This window comes from Mytilus trossulus, chromosome 7, assembly GCF_036588685.1.
Source record: "Mytilus trossulus isolate FHL-02 chromosome 7, PNRI_Mtr1.1.1.hap1, whole genome shotgun sequence".
Lineage (NCBI taxonomy): Eukaryota > Metazoa > Mollusca > Bivalvia > Mytilida > Mytilidae > Mytilus > Mytilus trossulus.
In genome coordinates this window covers 59,349,894-59,362,578 of record NC_086379.1, presented here as the reverse complement: position 1 = coordinate 59,362,578, position 12,685 = coordinate 59,349,894, and the positions used below count along the sequence as shown (strand labels likewise).

The window sequence follows — 12,685 nt, the reverse complement described above, 5'->3', positions numbered from 1 at the left end:
CAAATTTTAATGGAACGGAAGTATTTTGTAAACCGGAAATAGCAGTCGACATAGAAACAGGACGCCATTTCCCACAAAATTTGAAGCTTTCAAATCGACAAATGTGATAAATCATTGAATTTACAGTCGTTTCTACTCAAAAGGTTAATGTCATCTTCAATAAAACACAATGGATGATTTGGTTTTAATAATTAACAATTGCCACACGCATTTACTAACATTTAAAACAAAAAAACAAGCACTCAACACTACCAAAATAATCAATGACAATATATTTATAATTTCTATCTCGTACAACCACAATTTGCACTATACTGTAGTTTTGTGTTTTACAATCTATAGAGAGAAGAAATCTTTTATCATCTATCCATCTATTTTTGTCAGAGATAACTTTGATGTCAAGGGGTGTTTTTTGTTTGGCCAGACAAGCTCGTTATGATATCTAAATTTGGCTATTTGATGTACATTGTACACAATAAACGTATTTACACTTTTGGTATTTAGCTGTATCTTGCCTCCAAATGACCTTACATCACCTCCAAATAACCTTTTGACGTCAAGCAACAATCACTTTTTAGTTGTGACGTCATATGTTTTGAATTATGAAGTCAAAGTTTACGGGAACATGTGTGATGTTATGTAATGGCGGACAAATTTGCATACAAGTGTAAATACGTCTATACACCTTATCGCTAATCCCGGCTGACCCAGCCGCTTGAACTTTTCAACAACAATCACTTTTCCATTGTGGCGTCAAACATTTTACGGGAACCTGTGTGAAGTCCAGCAATGGCGGATAAATAGCGATAAGGTGTATGTATGCACTGCTTCATTGCTTCTAGTGTTTTATATTAAGCAATAAATTATGGCATGACACCATGCCTCTTTTTCAGTCACCATACCCTTTTTCTATGAAAAATTGACGCTGTATGCTGTATTCTGTAATGCCCTTTAACATTAAATGGATCAAGATAGGGTCGCAGTATACGGTATTGGGACCGTTTGCCCTAGGTCCGTTCGCTCTGAGATGTTGGCCAATAGAGTCTGTTCGCCCTGCTTTAAAAATATGAATATTCGAGCATTGACGTTGAATAAACTTATTCAGATATTTCTATCGTATATATATCATGTATATTCTTTAAATTTATGGAAACATTGAAAAATTAAAAAGTATATTGCTTGTTTAGGATCATTAATTGTTAAATGACAAATAATTTGGATGACTGATTATTGTGATACTTGTCTTTTGATGGATAAATAATAAAAACAAACATTTTGTTTTGATAAAATATTCAGCTTGAAATTAATTAAAACAATGATGTACGAACTGTTAATTTTGAAACGGATTTACAAGTTCATTTATTTAAACTCTAAGCCTAGTCATACTGCATACATTCGTGATTGACTGAATACAATTATTTTGTAAACAAATGTCAATAAAGATAAAGACATTGTATTCCAGTATTCAACTCTGCAAATCAAAGAGAAAATAATAAATTGATTGCGGCAATATAAATATTCTGTCAATTTTTCAACAAACTTTAACATATTATGTTCAAATACTTAAAATAATGTAACTAGACAACAATTAGAAAAAATAAATAAAAATCAGGACCCTGGGCAAACATCAATCAGAGCGAACGGACCGGGATTTGCAGTATACACCTTATATCACTTATCCCGGCTGACCCTGCTGCTTGAACTTTTGACACATACAACCATTACTTTTCCATTGTGTCATCCGAAATTTTGTTTTATGACGTCAATATTTTAGGGGAATCTTTGTGATATCCAGTAATGGCGGACAAATAGCGATAAGGTGTATTGTGTTAATGTCAATGGATACAAAATTCTGCCAAGACTTGTAATATTTTGTAATTTGAAGTTAGTGTGGCTCAGAGTCAATAGAATTTAGCATAATATCATGACCTTTTTCATTTTTTAACAGCATGCATGAGTTCCTTCAGATTAATAATCAATGTACATGTACATTTAGTTTGTCATAAAACTTAATATTTGAATCAGTTTTTTTATATAGTATTACCATTTTGATAACAAAACAAGAACTTGACCTATGTAATTTGTTTTAAATTTTCATAGCTTTAAGACTTTTAATAACACAAATATAATTAATTGAAAATAAGGCAATCATCTTCTTTTAGTTTCTTTTCATTTGTATTAAAATATTGTGGTCTTTATAATTTCAGATCCATCAATAAAGCAGCAAAAATGAGTACTGTAAATTCTATGTCTCGTATGTACGATAACTTAGAACCAACAGTTATCGATGAAGATTTACTCAGATCTGCTGTTGAAGAACAAGGTCCCAAAGAAGAAGCTGGTAAAATAGCCAAAGCTGAAGGAATAGACTTTGGTGATGTAACATCCTTGAGATTAGACTTCAAAAGTAAGTAAACAGATAATTAAGCTGTGTTTGATCAAGATGATACATGTATGTTAATAGTCCTATCTGAATTATAAGAGAATATAAATGAAAATGTGGGAGAATATTAGATTTTCATATACGAGTACATGTATATTTTTATTTGTACAAAAATATACATGAATAAATTCCAATGTTCTTTTGCTACATTGTATCTTGTGGGTTGTCATCTCTCGGTTGTTTTAGTATTTTATGGTAAGAATTTTATAGAGTATTTTTTCCATTTAGAAAAATTGTTTTTTTTAAGTTGTACACTTCTGGCAAAAACTGAACTTATCGATCAAAATTCATTTGTTAAAGTGAATTCTTTGACTTTTCTCAATAATTGTATAGTTATTTAGAATAGAAATTATCTTTGAGAGATTTACCCTTTTATTTTGTTGCATATACATGTACATTGTACTATTTGTACAGTCATTTAATATATACATTTTGTATATGTCTAATCTGTTGTTTTGCTTTTGTTCTTTCATATTATGTGACAAGAAATAGTTATCTAATGTCCCTTTTTTTTTTATGTTTCCAGATGTTCTAACAATTGACAACTTATGGGAATTTACAGCTTTAACAAAATTACAGTTGGACAACAATATCATAGAAAAAATAGAAGGACTGGACTCACTTGTAAATCTTATTTGGTTGGGTAAGTATTTAAGTTTGTTAATCACTGAAGGTGTTTTCAATACAGAATTATCATGATTAGAAAAATACGAAGTAACATATGTGGGTATAGAGAACTGAGATTGCAACCAGAAACATTGATAAACCACAAATTATAATGGCCTGTTGCACAATTGAATTGTCATGTTTCTGTACCATATGACAAATTGTCTAGATGACTTCTGAATACAGTATTTCAGAGATCAGCTCATTAACACAAATTCTTTAAAGAACAAAGTAACTAACTTACTTAAATTATTTGATTTAAAAGATACATTTAAAAGTCAATCATTATCATGCATCATTATTGACCCCCTTCTAAAAATGAAATATGACTTTTATTCAATAGAAATTAAACTATTGTTCATATATATTTATAATCTTGTTATGTATAAGGGGAGATAACTATTAACTTTAAATTTTAACAGCAAATTTTTTTTTTTCAGATTTGTCTTTTAACAACATAGAAGTAATAGAAGGATTGGGTCATCTGACTAAATTAGAAGACCTTACTTTATACAGTAACAGAATATCAAAGATAGAAAATATGGATAATTTAGTAAATTTACAGGTGTTCTCCATTGGAAACAATATCCTGAAAGATTTAGAAAATGTAAGTATCAGCATTGTATTTGGTTTAAGAAATAATGAAGTTATTTTCCTTTAAATAATCTTTCCATTTTGAGAGGATAATTATATGACTCTAATTGTAAGTATAAATGAAATTAACATTTATTCCTCAGTACATTGATGAAAAGTGTCTACAGTGTCTAAGTTTGACAGCCAAATAACCTTTTTTCAAATAACTATTAAAGAAATGAAATGTCATATGTAGTTATTTCCCTTGATTACTTTTCCTAATATTACACATGCCCTCAATTGTTATGTTTAAACAGAAGTAAGTGGGAAAATTGATAGCAATGCAACTCAGCATTTTGCTTTGCCACTCTGTCTTGGTGATTTTTCTGTATATTGTAAGTTTACTACAAGTTTGATATTTATTAGTCAATACTGCTGTGTTGATAATGACATAAATTTTGACTGACACTATAATTTATTTAGGTTTTTTTTTTGTGGAGCAGGGACCTGCACATATGATATCAATTCAAAACAGATTAAGTCTAATAAACAATATTACAGAGCTTAGTTGTGCAAATTTCTGTAACATGAAACAAACATCAACAAATTTTGACAGTGCATGATATCATATCATACAATGTATTATTCTAGCACTGTCAAAATTTGTAGCTTTGACTCTTAATTTTACTTTAATAAAACTAATCTAAATCGTAACTGTAAGCCAATTAATTGCATTTTTTCCAAACTTGAAGGAAATGCAAAACCCAGAATCTATAAGTATTGGATAATCTTTAAAACTTTAAAGACTATAGTAGGGGCAATCAGTTAATATTTTGAAAGCTTGGCTTATACATTAACATGTGACTTTCTGACAATGAAATTTCCATGGTTTTCAATGATCTTATGTTTTCTTGAACAAGTTTTATTTTATTTTCAGGTTATATATTTAAGGAAATTTAAGAAACTTAAAACATTAACACTGAAAGGGAATCCATTTTGTGAAGAGGACACTTATAAACAATATGTGATAGCATTTCTTTCAGACATAGGATTTCTGGATTATAAATTGGTTCATCAACAAGCGGTAAGTTTAATCCTTTGATGAAAAAAAATCAACTTTTAGACTGAAGTAAAAAGGGAATTTTCAACTTTTAATGGTAAAGTGTGGTGGTGGATTGGGGAAAAGTGGTATCTACTCTGTATAATCGACTCCTCCTTCTGATCTCAATCCAGATCCTTACAAAATTATACAAAGATGACACATGTATAGAAGTTGTTAGTCTTATTTAATGGATTTAATTGGTTTTTTTTTCTCAATTGTACTGTTCATTATAGACCTTTTTCCATAATTTTACATTCATTCTGTGCAAGACTGCGATTTGAGTCTTTGAACCTGTTTAACAATTAAACTTGAACAAAAATGAAATGTACTAAGTGATTAATTGTTTATTTTCATTTAATAATTTTGATTATTGAATTAAGTTTCTGTTTTTTTCAATTTTGTAATCAAGATTTACTATTGTGAAAGAAAGTGTATTCAATGCATGATATTAACTATTATTATTTTTTGTATGTTCAGAGAGAGGCTGCCATTGAGAAATATATGATTCCAAGAGAAGAAATGTTACACAATGAGAAACAGGCTAATGCTATAGTAGAAGAAGATAACAAGAGAAAGATAGAGGTGGAATTACATAAGGTAACATACAAACAAATATTTCTCCTTTATTCAGATAATATTTTTTCTTTTTTTTCTTTTTATACCCCACCTAGGCAATATGTTTTCAGTCTGTCCATCTGATTGTCCATCTGTCAAGGTAGTTTTTAATGAACTCGAAACTTTTCACATGTTCCCTATGATATGATCTTTCTAATTTTAATGCCAAATAAGAGTTTTGACCCCAATTTCACAGCCCAAACCACTGAACATAGAAAGTGATAGTGTGAGTGGGGCATTTAAGTAATATGGACACATTCTTGTTTATCGATTGACTTGATTTTTCTTTCAATTTAAGCATTTTGAGAAATATAGAATTTTGTACATGTATCACTTTTCAGAAAAACAGGCACAACGAAGTTCTTGTTGGTGCTTGTTTCATGTTATAGTCATTAGCACAACTAAGCTCTGTAATATTTTTTAATAGACTTTATCTGTTTTGAATTTTATTTACAATGGAAGATTTCATGGATTTATGAGATGCTTGAATTCATGTTAAAATAATAATAATTTATTTATACAGATAAATGAAAAAATATAGATTTTCAGATGCCCATACAATTATATGATATTACATGTATAATGATTAACAGGTACCGGTATTTGTGGGATTACAATCACTAACTAAGTTACTTAATATAGTCAGGGGCATAAGTAAAGCATAATATTTGTATATTTCAGATTGCTTATGTTGAGAACATGGATAGTGACAGCTTGTTTGAGAGTTTGTACACAGAAGATGCAGAAGGGAAGAAATTGGCAGAATTTCCTGCTATTTCTGAACTCATTGAAAGATATCCTTTTTTAATCAAAATTTTATTTCCAAGAGTAGAATTATTAATAGTTGAGTATTTGGTTTCATCTTTTTTGCTGTGATGACAATTATTTTAATACAAAATTGAAGTATAATAATCAGAATAGATTAGTTTGAAAATCATGCATAACAATTTAAACAACATATGGAATATTAAAATTTATCAAATTGGTTAATATTTGTTTAAGTTAAATCAAAATTAAAGAAATTTAAATGTTTTTTTTGTTTTTTTTTTTTTTAAGTATTCAAAGCTATGAATAAATCTGGATATATTTCTTATAATGCTTAAAAGAAATAGGACCTACCTTTAAGAAGGAGATTTTTTCATTCTATTTTTCCTTAACCGTGTTCACCTTCAGAGAAAAGTTTGTGACTGTTTGTTACCAGATTTTTGAATACGGTATAAAAGAACATGATAAACGTCAAGCAGAAGTAAACCAGTTCTGGGAATGTATTGAAGAGGCAAAGAATGAAAACAAACTTCTAGGAATGAAGGCAATTGATGAATTCATGGTCATGAAGAAGAAAGTAAGCATATTTGATATAAAATTAACTCATTTATCTTTGTATTTTAAATATGGCATGTGATCATCCAAAAGGGGGAAACATAGTCTTCAACACTTAGTCATGGGATCATAGGGAAAAAACTTAGTCAAAATCTATTATTGAAGCTCTGACAGGGAGCCATAAGTGGTGAATGAGTAACAGTTCTAAAAGAGATATATTTGCATTTCTATAACGTATTAAAACATTTGAAAATTATGAAATTTCCTTTTAGCGAATAATAATTTTTCAAAATATCTCTTCTTCAAATTCCACTACAGTAGAATATTTTGAAGCAATGTGATAGCATGAACATATAGATGATGACCAGTCACAATTATTTTAATCTTGAGTAAATTTGGTATTTAATATACTTACAGGTATTACAAGAACTTACACAGATAAGTGACCAAAGACTTTTAGAACAACAAGTATCAGACTATAACAAAGTAATAGCAGAACTATGGGACAAACTTATGGGATACGAGTTACAACTTGTAGATCAGTTAGAGGTAAGATGATATTAAAACAAGGGCAGATTATTAGGAAAGGACTTTGATTTTTTTACTATCCTGCCACAAACACAGCTTATGATCACAACAGTCAGAGACCATTTTACATAAAGCTCTAATAAAATTGAGAATGGAAATGGGGAATGTATCAAAGAGACAACAACCTGACCATAGAAAAAACAACAGCTGATGGTCACCAATAGGTCTTCATTGTAGCGAGAAATTCCCGCACCAGGATCTTGGTGTTTTGAGTAATTGACCACGTTATACCATCATTTTGATTCTACTACTTTTATTTCTTTTTGAATTGTAGCACAGTGACACCATGTTTAGCTGATTGAATAACAGCAATAAATGCAAAAGCTAGAAATACACATTATAAATGATTTATATTCCTGTTACAGAGCTCTATACTGTACATGCAATTGTATTCCTCATTCACAAAGCAGCTCATTAGATTTTTGGCAATTTCTCAGAAATCTTGCTATGCTGCTTAGGGTCAAGAATATAGTGCTTCTTACAAAAATAAAACTTTGGAGCATGATTCTGCTAGAAATGACATGTGGGGAAATCACCCTTGTTCATATTTTAAAATAAATGCAAACATTTTCAAAATAATGTGATTTTACTTATTGAATGACATTCTTTTACAGGAAGTTGTCAAAGATTTTGAGAGAAACCTACAGGACATGGTATCTATGTTTATTGAGAGTATAATGGCTTTCATGTCAACAGCCAGAGATCTGGAGAACTCACATCATGAAAAACTTAGTGAAATAGCCTTACCTATTGTAGACAAACTGGCTAAGAATGAAATGGATGATGAAATCTCAGAGGATGTCAGAATGGTAATATTTGTTTTATACTTCATTTTTAGATGACTATGTACAGAATTCATATCAAACAGTCAACCAGATTATAACAACTGCCTTTAAAATAAAATTAGTCAAAAACTTCATGTGTTTTGGTTAATCTTGACAATTATTTTATCCAAAAAAATCTTAAGAACTGGTAATGTAATTGTTGAAAAGTTATTTGCTCTTTGTTTAAAAAGTACACCAATTAAATGCTCTTGATTTTAAATATGGAAGTTAAAAAAAAAGAACAGAAGTTGGAATTCAAATCTTGTTTCATGCAATATATTTGAATAAAAGGAGATGTTAGGTTCATTTTAATGACACAGCAACCCAACACCTATTTCTAAAACTCAAGCAATGTTTTTTTTTAATCTGAGAAATTATTTTGATCCTAGCCTATTTATTAAACTCTCCTCAGTCTTAAAATGTCAAATTTGCTGCCTCAGTATAAAATTGTTTTGATTATTATATCCAGTTTCTTCACAAAATATTTTGTTGCCCATTTGTATTTTATAGCAGAAACCATGCAAGGGATAATCCATTTTCTTGCCACAGTTAAGTCTAAATTTTATCAACTACTATTAAAACAAGGTCTATACTGCTCAGATGAAAGTTTAAATCAGATGATTTCGATCACCTAGTTTTCACTTGAGCATCCAACCTGATACAAATTTTAATGCAGTTGACAATTTTAAAATTGGAATTTGCTTTAATACAAGAAAACTGGTTAAAAGAAGACAGATGTAAACATACCTGCCTTTTATTGAATAAAATTTATATGAAAATAGATTATTATTTATACCAACTTAACCAGTTTCTTTTCTCATTTCAGTTGTTTGTTGACAAAGACACAATCATCAATGCTATTTCGACGTCACATGACTATCATTTACTAAAAATAGACAATAAAGAAGAAGATATGATGACCAGACTGAACAATTGGATGAAAGGACTCTTAGAAAAAATACATGATGAAGAAGAAATTCAGAGAAATAGGTTACGTGTTGTGGAAATAAATCATCTGATTGACCACTTACGGGATGAAATAGACAATCTGGAAGTGGGAAATGCTGGAGGATACTAAACGGAATTTTTAAAACTGCTATGAAACTATTTCTCTGAAGAGGTCTACACATCCTCTTTTTCATCTCTTTTCATTGAAAGTTATTTCATCATTTATCATTTTAAAATAATTGTTTTTGCTTAAAAGCAAAAATGTTTTCTTAGTACATCCTGTCTGCGGAAACTTAAACTGATGAATTTTATACAGGCTTACTGGAAAACTGGAACATTTTGTTCACACAATATGAACAGAGAACAAGATCAAGAGCTAACTGTGATAAAGTTATTATTTGTAAATTGTATATTTTTAATTTCTGTAAATAAATTACAATACAATATTTATTTAAGGCTATTCTTTTTGCTAATTTTTATAAGTTCTTCAGGCCAAAATGATGTGTGTCCACCGTTGCCTGTCCCAAGTCAAGAGCCTGTAACTCAGTGGTTGTCTTTTATTGCTGTGTATCATATTTGTTTTTCATTCATTTTTTTTGTGTACATAAATACCACAACTTCACAAACAGAAATGCATGCTTTGTCTTGCTTAGCATACTGCCAGCCATATTTTTAATGTATAAGAAACCAGGAAGTAGTGGTTGGACATATTGGAAAAACGCTCATACATTACTCATCATTGTCAATCTCTTGACAAAATAGTATTTTTGTTCATCAGTAATTGAGGAAAGTGTGACAAAAAAAATTCCATTCATTATAATGAAAAATTCAAAGTGCCTGCATACAAGATGGAGTCTGACAGATCACTATTGACAAAATGTAAAATGCTTTTGTTCAGGAGCTTTTGAAGGATGGACAGACAATGAGAATACAATATAAATCAAAAACAAATTGTGTAATTGTTATTGTTAGTTGGATACTAATTTTCATTGATTTCATTGGTTATGTTGAACCATGAATTTAAATGTTAAACTAAATACATGTTTTTTATAGGATTGAAAGCAGACTTAGAATAAACCACAAAATCAAGTATCCATGAAAACACATTTTTTCCTAATCCATAAAAAATTGGTATCCATGAATATAAACTAATCCTCAGTATAACACACATGAATCAACCACTTAAATACAGGCACCTGACTTGGGAAAGTCACATAAATAATGTGGCGGGAGAAACTAGTTTGCTGACACCAAACTGTCTCCCTAACCAAGGACTGGTTTAACAGTACACATATGAACAAATAACAAGAGTGCACAAACTGAAATGTCTTGCATTCCTTACTAACCATTGATATTATGATGGTCCTATAAAGTATAAAGCTTTACTACATCTATCACATAAACAAAACATGATCCAAGAAAATGAGGTCAAGGTCATATAAACCAAACGAGAAATACATGTTCACTTCAATCATGCAATACACTAAATATGTTTGACCTATTGCTTATAGTTCTTAAGAATCAGACTTAACCAAGAAAAATTGACCATAAACCAAGAAAATATGGTCACGGGTAGAACCATGAAAAATTTAACACATCAAGAAACTATGAAAATGAGGTCAAGGTCAAATAAAACCTGTAAGACTGACATGTACATCATTAAATATTTCCATACACCAAATATTGTAGACCTATTGCATATAGTAATAGAAAACATAGACCAAAAACTCAAAACCTAACTTTGACCACTGAACCATGAAAATGAGATCAAAGTCAGATTACAACTGCCAGTTAGACATGTACACCTTACAATCATTCCATACACCAAATATAGTAGACCTATCACATACAGTATAAACAAGAGTGCACACGCTGAAATGTCTCGCCTTCTTTACTAATCATTGATATTATGTAGATAGACCTAGATATAAAGCTTTATTACAACTGTCACATAAACTCAACATGAACCAAGAAAACGAAACATTGATCAATGAACCATGAAAATGAGGTCAAGGTCAGATTAAGCATGTCAGGCAGACATGTACAGCTAATAGTTCTTCAATACAACAAATATAGTTGATTTATTGCTTACAAATTAAGAAAAACAGACCAATACACAAACACTTAACACTAAGCAATGGACCGTGAAAATGAGGTCAAGGTCAAATAAACCTGCGCAACAGACATATAGATGATAAAATATGTCTATACACCAAATATAGTTGACGTAATTCATAAAGTATTAGAAAAATAGACCAAAACTCAAAAAAATAACTTGGACCACTGAACCATGAAAATGAGGTCAAGGTCAGATGACACCTGTCAGCTAGACATGAACACCTTACAATCATTCCATACACCAAATATAGTAGACCTATTGCATACAGTATAAGAAAAATAGCCCAAAACACAAAAACTTAACTATAACCACTGAACCATGAAAATGAGGTCAAGGTCAGATGACACCTGCCAGTTGGACATGTACACCTTACAGTCCTTCCATACACCGAATATACTAGACCTATTGCTTATAGTATCTGAGATATGGACTTGACCACCAAAACTTAACCTTGTTCACTGATCCATGAAATGAGGTCCAGGTCAAGTGAAAACTGTCTGACAGGCATGAAGACCTTGCAAGGTACGCACATACTAAATATTGTTATCCAATTACTTATAATAAGAGAGAATTTAACATTACAAAAAATCTTAACTTTTTTTTCAAGTAGTCACTGAACCATGAAAATGAGGTCAAGGACATTGAACATGTGACTGACGGAAACTTTGTAACATGAGGCATCTATATACAAAGTATGAAGCATCCAGGTCTTCTACCTTCTAAAATATAAAGCTTTTAAGAAGTTAGCTAATGCCGCCGCTGCCGCTGTAGCTGCTGCCGCCGGATCACTATCCCTATGTTGAGCTTTCTGCAACAAAAGTTGCAGGCTCGACAAAAACCCAGACCAAAACACAAAAAACTTTATTATAACCACTGAACCATGAAAAGGGATCAAGGTCAGATGAAACTTGCCAGTTGGACATGTACACCTGGCAATCCTTTCATGCACCAAATATACTAGACCTATTCCTTATAGTATCTGAGATATGGACTTAAAACTTAAACTTAACCTTGTTCACTGATCAATGAAATGAGGTTGAGGTCAAGTGAAAACTATCTGACGGGCATGAGGATCTTTCAAGGTATGTACATACCAAATATAGTTATCCTATTACTCATAATAAGAGGGAAATTAATTTTACAAAACATCTTAACTTTTTTTTCAAGTAGTCACTGAAACATGAAAATGAGGTCAAGGATAATGGCCATGTGACAGACAAAAGATGGGAACTTCATAACATAAGGCATCTATATATACTAAGTATAAAGAAATCCAGGCCTTCTTCATTATATAATGTGAAGCTTTTAAGAAGAAAGCTAAAGCAACTGACGAATCACTATCCCTATATATGTCGAGCTATCTGCGACTTAAGTTGCAGGCTCCACAAAAATCTGTTGAAAAGGGCTTAACTCATCAGATTGATTTAAAGCAGAAAACATCTAACGAAAAACACAGACCTTAAGTTACAGTTTAGCCATACATCCAA

The 12,685-nt window shown here is 30.7% G+C and overlaps 1 protein-coding gene across 1 annotated transcript; it reads left to right on the top strand.

Annotated features, from left to right (window-relative positions):
• The first annotated feature begins 6 nt into the window (after window positions 1-6).
• On the top strand, window positions 7-9,529 carry LOC134725429 (dynein regulatory complex subunit 3-like). The gene is made up of 11 exons (XM_063589236.1): window positions 7-143; window positions 2,208-2,407; window positions 2,970-3,086; window positions 3,550-3,716; window positions 4,620-4,766; window positions 5,262-5,381; window positions 6,081-6,193; window positions 6,567-6,741; window positions 7,137-7,268; window positions 7,922-8,116; window positions 8,958-9,529. The coding sequence occupies exons 2-11, from the start codon at window positions 2,230-2,232 to the stop codon at window positions 9,207-9,209; spliced, it is 1,596 nt and encodes a 531-aa protein (XP_063445306.1). The 5' UTR covers window positions 7-143; window positions 2,208-2,229; the 3' UTR covers window positions 9,210-9,529.
• The last annotated feature ends 3,156 nt before the right edge of the window (window positions 9,530-12,685 follow it).